General features: G+C 46.1%; 6 protein-coding genes across 6 annotated transcripts; 3 read left to right on the forward strand and 3 right to left on the reverse strand.

The window, feature by feature from the left end:
* Positions 1-9: 9 nt before the first annotated feature.
* Positions 10-4,490, reverse strand: LOC128257897 (phosphatidate cytidylyltransferase, photoreceptor-specific). The gene is made up of 7 exons (XM_052989141.1): positions 4,211-4,490; positions 3,295-3,419; positions 2,472-2,568; positions 2,229-2,405; positions 1,680-2,168; positions 1,129-1,260; positions 10-1,067 (listed from the first exon to the last, which is right to left on the reverse strand). Exons 1-7 carry the CDS (start codon positions 4,325-4,327, stop codon positions 855-857), a joined length of 1,350 nt encoding a protein of 449 aa, XP_052845101.1. The 5' UTR covers positions 4,328-4,490; the 3' UTR covers positions 10-854.
* A 541-nt stretch (positions 4,491-5,031) lies between these two features.
* Positions 5,032-7,951, forward strand: LOC128257889 (SUMO-activating enzyme subunit 2). The gene is made up of 4 exons (XM_052989126.1): positions 5,032-5,293; positions 5,351-5,505; positions 5,576-5,863; positions 6,325-7,951. Exons 1-4 carry the CDS (start codon positions 5,150-5,152, stop codon positions 7,856-7,858), a joined length of 2,121 nt encoding a protein of 706 aa, XP_052845086.1. The 5' UTR covers positions 5,032-5,149; the 3' UTR covers positions 7,859-7,951.
* A 217-nt stretch (positions 7,952-8,168) lies between these two features.
* On the forward strand, positions 8,169-8,799 carry LOC128257916 (39S ribosomal protein L36, mitochondrial). Its single transcript, XM_052989168.1, has 2 exons — positions 8,169-8,274; positions 8,329-8,799. The coding sequence occupies exon 2, from the start codon at positions 8,329-8,331 to the stop codon at positions 8,713-8,715; it is 387 nt and encodes a 128-aa protein (XP_052845128.1). The 5' UTR covers positions 8,169-8,274; the 3' UTR covers positions 8,716-8,799.
* Positions 8,800-9,007: 208 nt separating this feature from the next.
* On the forward strand, positions 9,008-9,994 carry LOC128257909 (2-aminoethanethiol dioxygenase). The gene has a single exon (XM_052989160.1). It carries the CDS (start codon positions 9,156-9,158, stop codon positions 9,876-9,878), a length of 723 nt encoding a protein of 240 aa, XP_052845120.1. The 5' UTR covers positions 9,008-9,155; the 3' UTR covers positions 9,879-9,994.
* Positions 9,934-11,791, reverse strand: LOC128257893 (lariat debranching enzyme). The gene is given in 3 exon segments (XM_052989138.1): positions 9,934-10,314; positions 10,317-11,463; positions 11,520-11,791. Coding segments are annotated over 3 exon segments (1,608 nt in total). The 5' UTR covers positions 11,717-11,791; the 3' UTR covers positions 9,934-10,050.
* A 206-nt stretch (positions 11,792-11,997) lies between these two features.
* Positions 11,998-17,644, reverse strand: LOC128257884 (importin-7). Its single transcript, XM_052989121.1, has 10 exons — positions 17,276-17,644; positions 16,296-16,531; positions 15,739-16,236; positions 15,500-15,676; positions 14,890-15,035; positions 14,037-14,834; positions 13,748-13,971; positions 13,372-13,682; positions 12,842-13,314; positions 11,998-12,780 (listed from the first exon to the last, which is right to left on the reverse strand). The coding sequence occupies exons 1-10, from the start codon at positions 17,363-17,365 to the stop codon at positions 12,584-12,586; spliced, it is 3,150 nt and encodes a 1,049-aa protein (XP_052845081.1). The 5' UTR covers positions 17,366-17,644; the 3' UTR covers positions 11,998-12,583.
* Positions 17,645-17,888: the final 244 nt, after the last annotated feature.

Genomic DNA, 17,888 nt, shown 5'->3' on the forward strand with positions numbered 1-17,888 from the left:
AGAAACATGTTGTTTTTTTTTTTTGTATTATTTCATCTGTTATATATTTAACATAGATAATTTTTAGTTGAAATCTTTGTACACTTAGTTCGTTAAAACACCGTTGACTTGCATTTCTTTTTTAAATGCCATACAGATTCTCGTATAACAGGATTTATAAGTAACCGATCATATATCATCTATATACTTTTTGAGAAAGTGTCGCGGATTGAGGATGATGCCTATGTATTTTGCATGACCAAAGGAACGTTAAGAAATAAATATTGATAGTATTGCACTACAAAGAATTACAGTATTGCATAAGTTTTGATCTCCTCCTCTTCGTCCCTCAGTTAATTAACTAAAATGCGCTTCAATTATGCTAATCTCCAGCTTCTGGCGTCGACTGCCTGATCTCATCTCATGTCTAAGTTATAGTTATAGTAAGTAAATTCACTAACAACAACACGCACACACACATAGTCGATATTAAATTCATAGTTATTCTGTTTGCTTTGCCTTGCGTTGCATTTGACGCCTGTCACTTGGGCATTAAAATTAATGGAATCGCTTAATGATACGATTGCACTATGTAGAATTCTGCCAAACACAATCGAGTTAACTTAATGCAAGTAAATGAAGGTACTAACTTAGGAAATTATTTAAAATGTAGCAACAAAATCTAACTAAGGACTAAAAACATAACAAAAATTATGCCCGTAAATAACTTATTTTATGTGGCTGCTTAAAGGTGCTCGCCCGTTTGCTTACAGATATATATCAATGTATATATATAGAGAAATTTCGGCATTATATAGAACGTACGACTAAAGCAAACATCTTGTCCGAATCTAACTGGTAACCGATTAAGCCGATTAGGTTAGCATGTCGCCCAGGTTGTCCTTGAGCGACTGATAAATTTGATATTGTTGATCAGGTTTAAGGTTGTAGATCTGTGTCAGCAGCTTCGCCGGCGACGGAGTTCTAATGAAGCTGGATATATAAACGTTCACGAAGGTGGCCATGAGGAACTGGCAATCGAAGCGATCCATAATGCCGCCATGTCCGGGAATCATGTCGCCAAAGTCCTGCAAATTAAAGAGCATTGTGTTAGGTAGATAATTTATTTTATTTGAAAGCCAAACTCACCTTAATTTTGAATGCCCGCTTAAATCCGGAGGCAAAGAAGCCGCCAAAGGGTCCGATTATGGAGCTAAACAGACTCAGGGAGATCGAGTGCCAGATGTAGGGGTAGAGGCTAAGAGTCTTGCCAATGCCAAACTGGAAATGTTTGAAGTTCGAGAGGGTTAAGCTCATTTTAGTAATTGGTATAATCATTTTTGTAGATATATGTTTATGATTTCAACAATGAATAAAACTTTCGATAAGATAAATATAAACTATAGGGTATTGACCATGACCAACTGGTGGTGATAACAATTTAGAATGGTTAAGTTCATTATACAAACAAAAAATAGTACTTCAGAAAGGAAAAATGTGGATAACTGACAGAGTTTTTGCAAGCAAAACACATTTTTTTATAATTTTAAAAATTATTTACCAAATAACCTGTAAACTGTGTATATCTGTATACCATAATTGGTTATATTTAAGTCATGTGCCATCCATATAGCAACATGCATATGAAATCGGACACCCCAAACAAAACACCCCCACTGTCTATACCCATCATCGCTTACCAACTTAAGGCTGTATTCCTGCGGCGTGAACAGATAGCTGGGCACACAGGACATGGTCATGCGACCCAGTTCCTCGGAGTACTGGATGGGGCAGATGAAGTACTGGTAGTTGCACAGCACATAAGAGAACAGAATGCCGAAGAGGACGGTGGCGAAGCCACCCCCGATGAAGCCCTCCCAGGTCTTCTTGGGGCTGAGCTTGATGAGGGGCGTGCGGCCGAAGAAGAAACCGAACACGTACGCCATGACATCATTGCAGACAATCATCGAGACAGGTACGATGAACCAAATGAGACCTTCGAATATGTTCTGGATGATGAGGTAGCTCTGGGTGACGACAATCAACAGGGATACGTGGGTCCAGGCGAACAGGCTGAACTGCTTGATGTAGTACTTCTTCACCAGCGAGAGGACGAACCAAACGAAGCCGATGATGTACAGGGCGAAGGACAGGAAGCGGTGATAGGTCACCAGAAACTTGAGGTACTCCTGTAAGCAGAATTGCAGCTTATTATGGCAATCAATTTAAATATCACACTATTTACTGACCACTCGATTGATGACCACGCCGAAGTAGTCAACCAAATTCTCGCCGTAGAAGAAGTAATTGGAGGTGAGCAAGAAGTACCAGGAAAGACTCCGGAACCAGGGCAAGCCGTGAATCCGATACACCTGGTAGCCAATCGAGATGATCTCCTGGAAGCATTTCACCTGCACCAGCAAAGTCTACACAGAGAAAGTTATAACAGAATTAATAAAAGACTCTATTGCATTGAAATCCACTGCTCTTACCGTGATCATCAAGGCCAATGGACCGCCATAGATGATCAGTGCGAAGCCGCAGATCATAATCCATGTGAAAATGCCGCGAATGACCCAATTCTTCCATCTGTGGAATGCGCAAGAGATTATTGTTTGTAAATGTTCATATTTATTTAGAATATTTGCTCGCCAACTGCAGCCAGCTGTGGTCATGGAATGTTTTCTAAAATACACAAATACTGCCGAATTTCAAAATTTCACACTTCTACAAGCCAGAAAAAATAAAGAAAATGAAATTGCTACAAATTAAAATTTTAGTATTGTAAGGAAATGGCAAATTCCATCAATACAATTTGTATAATTAAATGTAGTACTTTACCCGACGTTATTTTACCCACTTTTAACAATTATTTATAAGTATTTTATTTTGTGTTTAAATTCATTTAATTTAGTACCATTTTTAAAAACCCGATGTCATAAAAAAACGATTTTAATTCAAGTTTGCAACTGAAACATTAAAGCGATTTAAATAATATCAATTAGAAATTAAAACCTTTTTAATAAACTGATAATGGTTGTTATCAAATTATTTGTATTTATTTATCAATTAGTATTAAAAACTAGTATGTAAAATATTAAAATTAAAATTTAAAATATGGCTATAATATATTTGGAAACTTGTTGAATAGATCACTTATTATTTATAATTTTTCAGCACCAAAAAGCACCGAATAATTCTATTTGTGGTATTATGCATTTTAGAAGAATAAATCTTTAAATTTTCAAGCTAAAACTTCTTTGATGATTTTTAAACATCCAACTATAGTAAGACTTTTGGATATAGTTTACTTACCTATCCGGCAAATCCTTGAGGGCCGAGTCTAGTATCTCGGGCGTCTTGTCGGTGCCCTGCGGCAGATTCTTGGCCAGCTCGTCGACGAACTTCTCCTCGGGAATCTTCTCCTCCTCGGAGTCCACCTGCAATGGGGATTGGGATTGGAATTGGGAATGCACATTTCGATTGGCTAAATGACGACTTCTAAATGGGTTTCCGTTCCCTATTATCGGACATCGGATTCGATACGACCCGAGTGCAGGGTTTAAGCACTTTCTATTGGGCGCTGAGCAAAGTCCAAGATACGTGTATGTGGGGGGGCTATATACCCATAATCAGAATCACTCGTTTATCCAATACACAGGCATATAGTAAATGTGGTAGAGGGGGCAGGCGGGGAGGGGGGAAAAAAGTGGGGAGACAAATTGCGGGCTTTTTTTGGTGGCGTGTTTTGTTTGTTGCCAATTCGCTCGGTTGATAAGAAAACATTTGGTTTCTGGTTTTTGGGTTTCGGGGAGGCTTATCACTGAGAGAAAAGCTAGCCGCAAAGGGAGGAGGTAATAGGTTCTTGGCCCAGTGCTTCCGTAAATGTCGTCCACTTAATTGGATTTGCTGGCAATAATGGCGCTATATTGCAACACAGCAGGTGGGTGGGGGTGGGTTCTACTGTTTTCTGTTTTCCGTTTGTTATTGGATTTTCTCCAGAAGAGAGAGCTCTCACACTCTCTCTCTCTCTCTCTCTCTGACTGTCTCATTCTCGCCGTCAGAGAATAACAAAAACAGACACACACCCACACACACATTTGTTGGTATACACACATTGGGTTTTCTATGCTCCAAGAATTATGCAAATTGGAATCCGGAACAGGCTGCTGCTCTGCCATGCTATGCTCCACATAGAAGTCATTGGCACTGGCACATTATGGGCACTTACATGATCCGAGGAGTCGGCGGCGGAGGAGTTCCGCTTGTTGGCTTCCCCTCCGGATCCGGAGATCGCGGTGTCCTCCAGTGGCTCTTCCTCGCCCTTCCTGCGTCGCACTTCGGCCATTATTCGAGTTTACGCAAATCAATTCGAAATCGATTCCTATTGATTCCTGTTTTGATTCCGCTTGAACAGTTCCGTGCTCCGTGCTCCGAGATCCGTATGTCCACTTCGTCCGAATAGAAAACTTTGTATTTAAAATTAAATTTTTGTAGAGGTGGAAGTTAGAGGTGGAGAAACATCGATGCCACATCGATGTCATCGATGTTTTTGAAGTGTCGGTCCTATCGATGTTTTGCAGGGATTATCGATGTTTGTTCATCCATCTCTTTCTCTCTCTTTCTATTAGTTCAACGTTTGGCTAACATTTTCAGTTAGTTCGACGTTTGACTAACATTTCACTGCAAAACACAAACCCACCAAAAGCACGCAAACTTACCGCTAGAGGTGAAGAAACTTCGATGCCAACTTCGATGTCTTCGATGTTTTTCGTTCAAATTAAATTTGTTTTGTACTATAAGAAAAAACCGTTTTCTATATAATTTGTTTTTATTTTTATTGTCCATTCGGTTTTGATTAGATGCTGGAGTTTAATTGGCTGTAAATATCATCATGAAATAACGAAAAATTAATATTTATTGATACATATAATTAAATAAAAATTTGTTCGAAATTAATTATCTGTGTGAATTATTGTAGGAGTCTCTTGATTTTGATACTCCAGTTCGATAATTCAATATTTTGTTCGCCATCCCTGAAAATTGTAATGTCAAACTTTCAACGTTTTCCAACACCTCCACCGGCGGCGTCACTTGCAATTTTTCCATCTCGCCAATTTTCAATTTTCTTGCCAAAGATACGAAAAACTAAAAGCGCAAAGCAGAGAAAATGGCAGCAGCTATCGATGGTGTTTTCCCGAGCACCCTGCAGGAGCTGGTGAAGAAGGCCAAGGTGCTGGTGGTGGGTGCCGGCGGAATTGGCTGCGAGGTGCTCAAAAACCTTGTGCTCAGCGGCTTTTCAGACATTGAAATTGTAAGTTCTTTAAAGGGAAATTCCGAGCTTTAGTGCTTATATATAGACTATTTACAGATCGACCTGGATACCATTGATCTGAGCAACTTGAACCGACAGTTCCTGTTCCATCGCGAGCACGTTGGAAAATCCAAGGCGCGAGTGGCGAGGGAAAGCGCCCTGAGCTTCAATCCGGATGCCAAAATAACCGCCTATCATGATAGCGTTACATCGTGAGTTGGAATGGCTATATCTTGGATACGCCTTACTTGTGTAGTAATCCCATTACCTCTCCACTTGTAGTACCGATTATGGTGTCAACTTCTTTAAGAAGTTCGATTTGGTGCTAAGTGCCCTGGACAACAGGGCCGCTAGGAATCATGTGAATCGCATGTGCCTGAATGCGGATGTGCCGCTGATCGAGAGCGGCACCGCCGGCTACAATGGCCAGGTGGAGCTGATCAAGCGAGGACTTACCCAGTGCTACGAGTGCACGCCGAAGGACAAACAGCGCAGCTTCCCCGGCTGCACCATCCGCAATACGCCCTCCGAACCGATTCACTGCATCGTCTGGGCCAAGCACCTCTTCAAGTGAGTTATTTGGCTCTAATATCATTTGTTAATATGTTTAACAAAGATGCAATGATTTTCACTCAATACTCTAAAATACTAACGTTTAAATATCTGTATTTAATAACTTCGTTAACCATTTATCAGTTGAAAGAAATCCATTTAGTTAAAACCATTTTTTTTTTCTATTAAACGAATTTAATTAGTTGCATTTATTTATGATTCTATCTATGATTTGAAATCTTAGTCATTTAATCTAAATTTTGAAGGAATGAAATATTTGTTGTTATATTTACGTTGGTAGAGTTCGCTATGATGTTTATTCATAAAATTTAGAATATTTAGTAATATTGATCTTAAATTTAAATAATAAGAACGGAAAGCCAATAGTTGCTAATACACTTAGTTCCTAGTCAGATTTTAGTCTTAAACTCTTACTATGTTTTATAAATAAATCTTTATTTCCGACTATTCTTTTTCAGTCAACTCTTTGGCGAGTCGCTGGAAGATGAGGATATTTCCCCAGATGCCGCTGATCCCGATGCCAAGGAGAAAGATGAAGCCGGTGGAGATGCTGAGCCAAAAGCTGATGGGCAGGAGAAAGAGAAGGGCGAAGAGTCCAAGGAAGAGGACAAGGAGGCCACGGCCAATGGCAATGTGGTGCGGATCAATACCCGCCAGTGGGCCAAGGATTGCAAATACGATGCTGGCAAGCTGTTCAACAAGTTCTTCAACGAGGATATTACCTACTTGTTGCGCATGTCGAATCTCTGGAAGACGCGCAAGGCACCCGTGCCCGTGCAGTGGGACACCCTGCTGCCCGATGGATCCTCTGGCGACCAAAAGGAGGTGGCCAAGCAGCACCACAAGATCTGGAGCATTGAGGAGTGCGGCCACGTTTTTGCCAATGCTTTGAAGGAGTTGAGCGCGAACTTCCTGAAACTCGAAGGCGACGATACGCTATCTTGGGATAAGGATGACCAGCCGGCCATGGACTTCGTGGCCGCCTGCGCCAATGTGCGCTCCCACATCTTTAACATTGAGCGCAAGTCGCGCTTTGAGATCAAATCGATGGCGGGCAACATTATTCCGGCCATTGCCACCACCAATGCGATTACGGCGGGAATTTCGGTGATGCGTGCTTTTAAAGTGCTGGAGGGCAAGTTGGAGCAGTGCAAGGCTGTCTACGCCCGACTTAGGCCAAATGCTCGCAATCACTTCCTTGTGCCGGACGCCTCTCTGCCCGGTCCCAATCCCAATTGCCATGTCTGCGCCAGCGATCCGGCCATTACCCTCAAGATTGATACGAAACGCATTCGCATTCGGGAGCTGCGCGACGAGGTCCTGGTGAAGACACTCAACATGCTCAATCCCGATGTGACCGTGGAGAGCAATGGCACCATTTTGATCTCCTCGGAGGAGGGCGAAACCGAATGCAACGAGGGCAAACTCCTCAGCGAGCTGAATATTGTGGATGGTGTTATCCTCAAGTGCGATGACTTCTTCCAGAACTACGAGCTGAGTATTATCATCTCGCACTTTGATGCGGAGCGTGATCAGACTTTGTTTGAAGTGGTTGCCGATGCATCTCAGCTGAAGCCCAAGGAGGAGGAGCAAAAGAAGGAGGCTGTGCCGGAGGAGAAGGAGGATGCTGAACAGAAAACGGCCAAGAAGCGCGCTGCGAACGGGGAAGGAGACGCCAAGGACGATGGTCCATCCACATCGAAGCGCAGCCGACCCACCGAAGTGGATGAGGAGGATGACGATGACTGCCTTGTGATCGAGGAGGACGAGGATGAGGCGGATGTCGTTGCCGTGGCCACAGACAAACTCTCCGTGCAGAGTCCGCCCAAGGCGGGCACCAAGCGGAAGCCCAGCGAAGTGATCGAGGATGAGGAGGACATCACCGAGATCTTGGACTCCTCCGACGATGAGCCCGCGGCACCCACCAAGTGCAAGCGTTCTCGTCTGGACGAGTCGCTGTCCAATCCCGTAGAAGTCATCAGTATCGATTAATCAAAAGAAACAATTTATTCGAATAAGTACTCAGCTGCAGCCTAAACATTTCATGGATTCCTTTTAATAAAAAGCATTTTGCTTTGAATAACACTTTTTTTTGTATCATAAAAACTTTGAATTGTCATCTTTTTAAAAGGGTTGTTCAATTTGGAATTTGAAATACTAAAATAAATGGTAGAGCATGACATTATCCCACTCATATTTAGATAAATTTTATTTAGCAGCAAAGGAAACGTCCGTTAAAATAAAAGAAATCCTTTTGTTGCTTAATAATATATATAATATAAAATAATTGCATTTCGTAAATTAGTTGCACTTTTAAATTCGATAGCTTTTTTTCAACAGTGTTGCTAAACACCCAAAGTCAATGTGTTTGTTATCGTTTCTAGCTAGTTGGATCCCAAACAGAACAGGTGAGCTTTTCTCAAATATTTCTTTGAAAATCTCTATGAAAATGGCTTTTTCAGATGTCCCTGGCTAGTAGAATCCTGCAACAAGGCTCCCGCCTGTGGAATGGCCTCAATGCCGCCCGTGGCTTCCACATTCTCATGCGGCCGGCGACTCCTGCCAGCGGAACCATGCAAAACACACAACTGATGGCCGCCACAAGTGGGATCGCCCAGGGATCAGGACTCCTGAGTCCCAGCTCTTCGCTGCTGCAGCAGGTGGCCGGATTCAAGGTCAAGGGTCGCCTGAAGCGGCGCTGCAAGGACTGCTACATCGTGGTGCGCCAGGAGCGCGGTTATGTCATCTGCCCCACGCACCCGCGCCACAAGCAAATGTCAATGAAGAAGCGCGACTACAAGTCCTGGATCCTGACGCACGCCACCCAGTCCAAGGAGCGCGGCTTTTAGTCCTAATTAGGCGTTAATTAAAGCATTTGTTTAAATATCATGTTCTAAAATAAATAATACAATAAAAAACCAAGTGGTCAACAACTTGTGCCGTTTTCCAACACTACACGCAGCAGCTGATTGCATTTTAAGGCGGTTCTTGTGGTCTATTCTTCCCACATTAAATTTTTAATTTTTCATCTATTAATGTGAAAAATTTATATCTTATGTTTTTACTTCTAAATAAAGTATTTGGTTTTGAATATTGTCATATAAAAAACAATCAAAACAGAAAACCAAGTTAGCGAGCACTTACCAAAACTGGTGACGATTTGCAGCACTGGTCGCACAGCTGACTTTTTGTTTATCTTGATTTTGGAAGAGATTTGATTTGCAGTCTATCTTGCCGCTTATCCGGATTATTGCTGTTTCCGGCCGGAGTTAAGACCTGACCGCCAAAGATGACGTCGCACTTCAGCAATGTGCTGCGCCAGGCCTTCAAAACCTTTGACCGGGCGAATCACGCCAGCTTCAATGACAATTTGCAGCACCTGCGCCAGCTGACGGATGAGCTGACCTACCGGGACCTGCATCTGCGGGAGGAGCTGTTCCGGAACGTGGCCGGCCACCGGGCGCCCTGCAGCTACATGCACATATTCGAGGACGACCGCTTCTCCATGAGCCTGTTCATTGTGCGCGGAGCGAATGCCATTCCGCTGCACGACCACCCCATGATGTTTGGCCTGTTGCGCTGCATCTGGGGTCAATTGCGGGTGGACAGCTATTCGCAGCAGCTTGGTCCCGATGACGCGCTGACCTACGACCCCGATCCCTCGGTGGTGAAGGTGAAGGCCGAGGAGCCCTGCCTGGTTTCGCCCGACAGCCCGTGCGCCATGCTGACGCCGCGCAAGAGGAACTACCATCAGATTGCCCAAACCGGACATGGTGTGGCCGCCTTCTTCGACATACTCAGTCCGCCGTACGATGCGGACATGCCCACATATGGACCGCGTCAGTGCCGCTTCTACGGCGCCAAGGCGGACGGCAACCAGGTGCTGCTGCAGTGCATCCCCTCGCCGGACACCTACTACTGCGATGTGGTGGACACGCCCGAGGCCGTGGTGCAGGCAGCCTTCCAGTGCGCCGACGAGGCGTATGCCGAAAATGCCAGCGGGACGCAGTGAATCCCTGTCGCTGTCCCCCTTTCCTGCAGCTAAACACCCTCCTATATTTATTCGCCCACCATCACTCATCGTTGGCTGCCCAGTGTATCAGCCAAGTATCTTCTGTGTTATTTAAATAAAATTGCCTCTTTTTTTGTAGAATTTGCTCCGCTTGCACGGAATTTGTTAGGTTTTAATCTTCTTGAGCTTGGTAAATGTCCTGATTGCGTCGTTTTAGCTTCTTGAGATTGGGACTAACGGGGATGGGGGCTTGTTCCTCAGTTGCAGGTGCTTCTGTAGCTTGGTCAGCTTCTTCTGCTTGTGGTTCCTCCTCCTCAGGCAGATCTATCACGTTCTTATCCGTGGTATCTGCAGCTGTGGGAGCTGGCAGGGATAAGTTCAGTTTCCTCTTTGTGGGCGTGACCAAAGGTTCTGCCATCTCGTCTTCCGGCTCCTCCTCCACCTCAGCTCTTTATTCGCCTGATCCTGGATGACTTCAGATCCCACTGCCGGCAGATCCTTGCCATTGGCCAGCAAAACCAAGCACAGTGGATCATCTATGCCCAAGGCGGCGCAAAAGGTATTGCTCTGGGGATTCAGATGGACCTTTGGTTGGCCCACAGCCATGTGCTTGTAGTTGGATTGCTCGTCGGGATCAAAAGCTGGCACCGTGCGCTCAAAGTTCTCCGGCACCTGGAGTTTCTGGAACTTTGTGGTCACAGCTTCCAGTTCCGCATCGGTGGGTGTGAAATTAAAGCGTTCTGTAAGTGCTCCCGCCTTTTTTCCAGGCAGATAGTAGTAGTTCTCCTTGACAGAAATCAAATGATTGGTACTGTGCAAGATGGCCAGCCACTCGGCGTCGTACTCCAGGCGGGGATTACCCTCAATGGGGTCACCTGGAATCTCCACCACTTGCAGGAATGCTCGTCGCGGTAGGCATTTGTCCAGTGCCAGGAATTTGGTCACCGGAACGTGTTTAGAAGGGGTTGGTGTAGTAGGAGCGGCCTTCTTTTCCTTCTCCTCGTCCTCATCTTCACTGCTGCTGCTGGAGGAGGAGGAAGCTGCATCGTCCGCCCGCTGCTGGCTGTGATTATGCGGCACCAGGGCGGCAAACTTGCAGTGCAGATGGGCAGCAAACCAGTAGGCCGGCTGGACTGCTTTGAGCAGCTCCTCCAGCGGCTGGCTGCCCAGTTTACCACTTTCCATGTCCGCCGCAAAGTAGGGTTTCTTGCGCAGCAGCTGCGCCTTGTTCCCGTACTCATAGATCCCCGTGGGCCAGTCGTGTGACAGGAAGATGTCCACTTTTCCGGACAACTGCTTCAGCCGGAACACTTCCAGCTGCCGCACATGGTAGACACTGCGGCAGGTGGACTCCGTGTACGGCGGATATTCATGGTGGCCGCGCAGGAAGTCATGACCCTTGTAGATTCCACTTATTCCCGCGATGCGAACGCCATTCACATTGACCACGCCCGCATAGCCGAGGTAGTAGATATTGGGAGCCACCCAACCGCCGTAAGGCAGCTCCTGCAGGTAATTGGAGGCCTCGTGGTTGCCGCCAATGAAAATGGTCAGCACCGGTGCCACCAGCTCACCGCTGTAGTATCTGTCATAGGGAATTGATAAGCCCAAATGCTGGTTATAGAAATTATTTGCACCCACTTGTAGAAGGAGCACATGTCCAGGTATTTCTTGGGAACCGCCATCGTCTGCAAATCCTCCAGATTTCGGGTGGACTGAAAATCGCCGCAGCACAGCAGGAGGTCGATCTTAGTGCCGCTCTCCTTCTCGATTCCCGCGATGGTCTCATATATCCGCTCCAGTTCGCCATGTGCGCATCCTTCTATAGCCACTTTCATGTTTATACGATTTATTTATAAGCTGTCCAGATGTAAACAAAAAGAAAAGGCGGCATGCAAGAAAGTGTTGCACAACGTCGTGTTGCTACTTAGAGATGACACTGTTTAAGGCACTATTTATCGATAAATCTATGTTTAGGGCGGCAAAATCGAAATTAAAAAAAATAAAGAAAATATATTTATTCAAAATAAAACTTATGCAAAATATAAATATATTGTAATTCGTGATTTTTTTAATCCATCTTAAATTTAAACCCCTTGCCCCTGTTTAGAACAAATAGTTCCAGTTCAAACGTTAAAAATGTTTTTTTTGTTTATTTTTCAAAAATATCGCTCCATTTAGTATAGTATGTTGTGTGTAAAGAAAATGTATGTGAAATGCTCTGCGTTCAATGCTCATTCTCCGACCTAGAGTCCATCTTTTTTGGAGTTCTGCGGGGGCGTGCTGGTGGGCACAATCTCATTACATGAGACCATCTCGTCCTCGACGTGTTTGTTATTCTTTTCGTTTCGTTTCGTTTTGTTTACATACAAAGATTTACAATGGACTTTCGACTTAAGTTATCATAATTTAGTTGGCCGCCATGGCCAAGAAATAGGAAGTAAAATATAAATCTACAATAAATATAGTGCGGTCTTGACGCCGCTCGACCGATCGATCCTCCGAATTGGACGGGCGAACCGATCGGTCAATGCAGCATGCATGGGTACACGGAGTGTACGAAAACCAGGAGAATGCCTTTAAAGCCATCATCAGCATGCCAGATGTGTTTTGTTTGATGTTTTTGTTATGTTTTGGAAAGAATATGAGAAACAATCAAGTCAGAAATCGAACCAAGTCTCTGGTGATCTGGTCAATTCATTTAATTAGGAGCCGAACTTGAAGGACGTGGGTACGGCGGTTTGTGGGAAGGCGAAGCCGCCCTGTTTCTCGATCAGCTTCGATTCCTTGGCGGCCTTGCGTTGGTCGGCGGTCACCACGACCTCCTGCAGCGCCTTGGCCTGTTCGGGCGTCAGGTTGGAGGTGAGCAGCGCATACCAGGCTTGGTCCTGGGCAGAAAGTGCTGTGGGGGGTGACAAGTCATATAGATTCTGATATTAGGTTGAAAAATCATCCAAACACACCTGTAATAACTTCCTTAAACGTCCAGTACTCATCAATGGCGCTCTCATTCTCCTCGTCGTCGATGGGCGTGGTGAAGGACTCCAGCCCAGTCTCGTTCAGATCGCCCACCGACTCCTCCGCCTCACCGTCCGAGTCCGCATCCTCGTCCTTGATCTCGGCCTTCACCTCGAAGCCCGCCTCGCCTCCCTTTGTCTTGGCGAACTCGGCCAGCTTGTCCAGATAGTCGGGCGCCATCTCGTCCATGTCATCCTCGTCGCTGGACAGAGCCTCCTCGCAGTCATCCCCATCCTCCTCCTCCTCTTCTTCCTCCTCCTCCTGGGCCCGCGACTCGTAGGCTCGCTTCAATCCATCGAAAAGTAAAATGAGGGCGGGCACAATCTTGCCGGCCACCTCGCTCAGCACCTGCGGCTTGGCCTCACCCAGCGAGATGAGTGTGCACAGTCCCAGGACGCACAATTTGCGATCATGGATGCTGCACAGGTAAATGTTATTTATAAATTGGCATAAGAATAAAACTGCGCAAGCTTACCCCAGGAAACAGTCGGTGTCGTGAAGCCACTGCTTGATAAAGTGCGCGCTGATCGACTCATTGTTCTGCTGCGACATCTTGTCCAGAATGGACAGCAGCAACTGGGGATTATAGTAGAGGGCCGCGATTACCACCTGCAGGCACATGGTGCGCAGCTCCGAGGACTGAACCTCGCGCGTCAGTCGCGACAGAGCCAGCTCCACGAACATGTGTATCACTGAGTCGATTTGGCCCTTGCACTGCAGGATGATCACCTCCATCAGTTTGGCGGCATGGCACTCGGGATCTTCGCCAGGGCTGCCAGTAAGCATCTAATCGAAATCACATCAAATCATTAACATTTGTAGATTATTTTAGCCAAGAATTAATAGCTAACCGTCTTGCACATGTCGAGAATGGCCAACAGCCGGTTGGGATTGGAGAGGAAGGCGGGCGTGTCGACTGTCACATAGTTATGCAGCGCAGGCATAATGTCGATGAAGTAGTCGATGCCGTCCTTCTTGAACACCTGGTAGATCAGCTCCAGCATTTGCCACATCTCGGGAGAGATGGCCTTGGCCGTCAGATCGTAGACCAGCGAGAAGGTTTCCTCATAAAAGTCTAGCGAAGAGAAGCCATAGTTACAAGCCATTTTTAAGAGATTTACCGGCCACTTCTCAACTCACCCGTGATGTTGTGCTGGAAAATGTGTCCCACCACATTGATGACGATCGGATGCAGGTTGAGCAGCACTTCGGGATGCTCCTCCATCACACTGAGCAGCGTTTCGATCGTGTTGAGCAGGCTCATGGCCGTGATGGCCTTCTCATCGGATCCCTCCTCGGACTCCAGCACCTGGCTGAAGGTGGTGGCCAGATGCTGGCAGATCTCGGTGGCCACCGGCAGCAGCTGCTCGGTGAAGGTGCACACAATCTTTTGCATCACGTTCGTCAGATCCTCGTTCTCCGTCTCGCGGATGATGGTGAGCAGCTCCTTGGTGATCTCCTTGATCTGCCCCTCCACATAGGGCGGCGCGTCGTCCTGGGACGATAGGAACATCTGCAGGCCGATGGCCGCCTCCACCTTGACGGGCAGCTCCTTGTCCGTGAGCAGAGCGTTGGTGGTCAGACGCATGATCTCGGCCAGCACTTGGGGATTCTTGATCTGCACGTCGCAGAAGTAGTGCAGCACCCAGCAGGCACGCGCCCTCATGTGGCCAGCGGGATTCTGGAACTCGGGGAACACGTAGGTAGTCAGCATGGACTCCACTTGGTCGCGGTACAGAGCCTTCTTCAGCAGCACCTCCGCCAGCGTTCCGATCATGTGCAATGCACCATCCTTCTGCTTGTTGTCCGCATTCGGAGACGTTATTATCTGCATAATTGTGGCCATGGCCTTGGGCAGGATGCCCTTGCGCTTCTTGCAGATGGAATGCAGCAGGGATTGGGCAGCCGGCACGGGCGTGGCATAGTCCTCAAAGATATCTGTTTGGAGGGCGGGGTTATATTTCAGTTTTATTTACTTTAACCGATGGCTTACCAAACTTAAGGCGAATGTATTCATAGGGATCGCTCTCCCAGAGCTCCTGATCGGAGTCCGTGAACGACATGATGGGAAAGATCACATCCTGGATGACGGCCACCATGTGAGGCTTAATCAGCTTCCAAGTGTAGGCGTGGGCAACACTGTGAAAAATAAGTAATGAACGATTACAGAAATCTATTATGACTTAAGGAACTAGAAAATGTATATTAAATATAAAATGTATATAAATTAAGTTAAAAAACGTGATTAAATTCATTTGACTTATTTTTTGTTTAGTTGTTCCTACAGCAATTATATAAAATGTAAATAAATTTAAAAGGTACAAACAAGTATAATTAAAAAATAAACCTACTTATTTTTAATGGCATGGCTAAATCGTGTTGGCTGCTCAGGCTAAACAAAACCAGTCCTAACTGATTGAAATTGACTTTTTTAACTGCAATTCTATAAGCTATACCTTATCAGCTAAAAACATTGTCAGACTTGCTACCTATCAGTGATTAGGAATGACCTACAGAGGAAAAGTGCATAAAAAATGTAATACCACTTGCAACATTTAACTTGTAAGAACATTAAAAAATAAGAAATGATCGAGGACACTTACGCATTCTTCAGATAGTTGAGCACATCGGTGAGGACTCGCGGCGAGACGTAGACGCGGTTTCGGTACTGGTCGAGGATCTTGAGGAGCACCTCCAGAACGCCCTGGCTGAATGTGGGCAGATACCACTCGGCGAATTTTTGGTACTTTTCACTAACCACATTGCTGGGACTGCCATAACTGAAGGTAAACATGCATCATTAGTTATTTGGACTATTACAAAAGGGATTCCTTCAACGCACCGCTCAAACATGCGCACCATGATGTGGAGGGCCCACTTCTTGGTCTTCCAGTAGGGGAACTCCGTCCGCTCGTCATCGTCCAGGTGCGAGCTGTCGGGCACATCGCGATCGGCCACCTGGCGGCAGATCTCCATCCACTGCGAGAAGATCTCCTTGGTGATGAGGTCCAGCGGCAGGCTGTATTGCGTGAGGGCGTAATAGATCTTGAGGATCTGTTTCTGCAGCAGCACCGACTGCTCGGATTGCTCGGCCAGCAGCCGCACCATCAGCTGGTAGATCATGGGCAGCAGCAGGTTCATGGCCTCGTTCAGCGGCGTTCGCTCCTCGCTGCGCTTGTACTCGTAGGTCTTTACCAGCTGGTACATGGTCACCAGAGCACCGTTCCAGCCGTTGACATCCTGGTTCTGCAGATAGATGCTGATGTTGTCCACCACCTGTGGCCAGCGTCCGGGGAAATCGCTTTTGATGATGTGATTCACGCAGACGGACAGTTGTACCCTGTTGTTGGCAAAGAGAATTAGCACGTGGTAGGGCTTTCTGACCTGGGCAAAACCCACCTGATCAGCTCGGGGGCATGCACAATGGCGTCCACGATGGCACCACGGATCATGGCCCGATCCTGCTCGTGTATGGAGAAGGGAATGGGCTCGCCCGGCTTGGCCTCGTGATCCGACCAGCTGCTGTTGATCAGATTCTTGAGGTAGACAGCTCCTGCCTGGCGCACCGGCTGCTCCACCGTCGTCTGCATCACGATCTGCAGTATGGTGGGCACGAACCCAATGATTTTGTGTATCTGTGGGGTAATGGAAATAGTATCGAATATATAGATTTGTTTACACAGCTGTTTCTGGGCGGGGTTGGGTTAAATTTGATGTGTCCAAGGAATCGATGGCAGAAGCACTTAAAATTCCGGGCACAGAGGCTCAATTAATGTGGCGGAGCCAAGAGAGTTGTTGGTGGCCATAAATGCTGATAAAGTTAATTAACATAGGGGGGTGGTGGGCGAGGGAGGAGGCGCATGCAAATCGTTAGATGCTGACTCAGTCGTAATGAGCATGCCTGCACAGTGGGCAAAAAACCATTAATTTGTGGTTTCTTCTAATTGGACATATCTAATTCCAAAGGGATTGCGTAAGCTCCAATTAGAGGGCATATTTACAAGCGATTAAATTCATTATTTATTAACAATTCAATTGATTTCTTGGGAATAAAATAAAACCACAGTGCAAGGGTATATATATAGCTTATAGATATATAGACTTGTTGCCTTTTGGGGAGGGGACAAAATACAAGTTGGGATAATGGTAAACATAAAAAGGGCAAACTTTTCGACCAATATCAGTTTACACTATCCCCACCCCCCCCCACACACACACACACACTCTAACACGAAGTTAAAAGAAAGAGGGAGAGAGAGAGGGAGGTTAAAAGCGAACAATTAAAAAAGCACATGGTTTTCAGACGATGGCGCCACCTCGAAGACCTTTCGAATTTTGGGGGAATTCCTTTACGGGCGGCGGCCCATGTGGACACTCACCTGGGCCAGTTGATCCTCTGCCGCCTTGCGCTGCTCCGGATTCGGATCAATAGTTGCGCGCAACAGTTCCGTGAGTTTTTGTGCCTCCATTTTTGCAACTTATGAGTGCTTTTCCACGTTTCGCCGGTCTTTCTGCTGGCGGTCACCTTGCGCCCACTGTGCACCCGCTGCTTTTCCTAGTTTTCGTGCTCGATATGTTTGCCGCACAAGGTGCTCCTGGCTCCAATTGTGGGTGGGGGGCCCAATAGCAAATCACTTTTCCGGAGGAAAAAACGTGGAAAAGGCTCCACACAAACGCACACACCGCCGAAATTCGCGAGACGAACGAAGCGTGAAGAAGAAGCAGTGCCTGCTGTGTTGAACAGCGTTGCGGAGAAGGGCGCGAACAGTGCTGGAAATTACTTATTTAGCTTTTACCGCCAAATCTGGCTAGTGTAAATATGAATATTTGGCTTTTTATATTATAAGGAGTTGGGGTATTCCATTAGTTAAAACCATAAGCAAACAAAGTTTAAAGTATATCAAAAACATATTTGTATTAATTTAGTTACTTTATCTAAAACGTCATATGGGGGCCATTTTTCGGTGGTAAAGACAGCTGTTTGTCAATGCG

This window comes from Drosophila gunungcola, assembly GCF_025200985.1.
Source record: "Drosophila gunungcola strain Sukarami chromosome 3L unlocalized genomic scaffold, Dgunungcola_SK_2 000002F, whole genome shotgun sequence".
NCBI classification, from domain to species: domain Eukaryota; kingdom Metazoa; phylum Arthropoda; class Insecta; order Diptera; family Drosophilidae; genus Drosophila; species Drosophila gunungcola.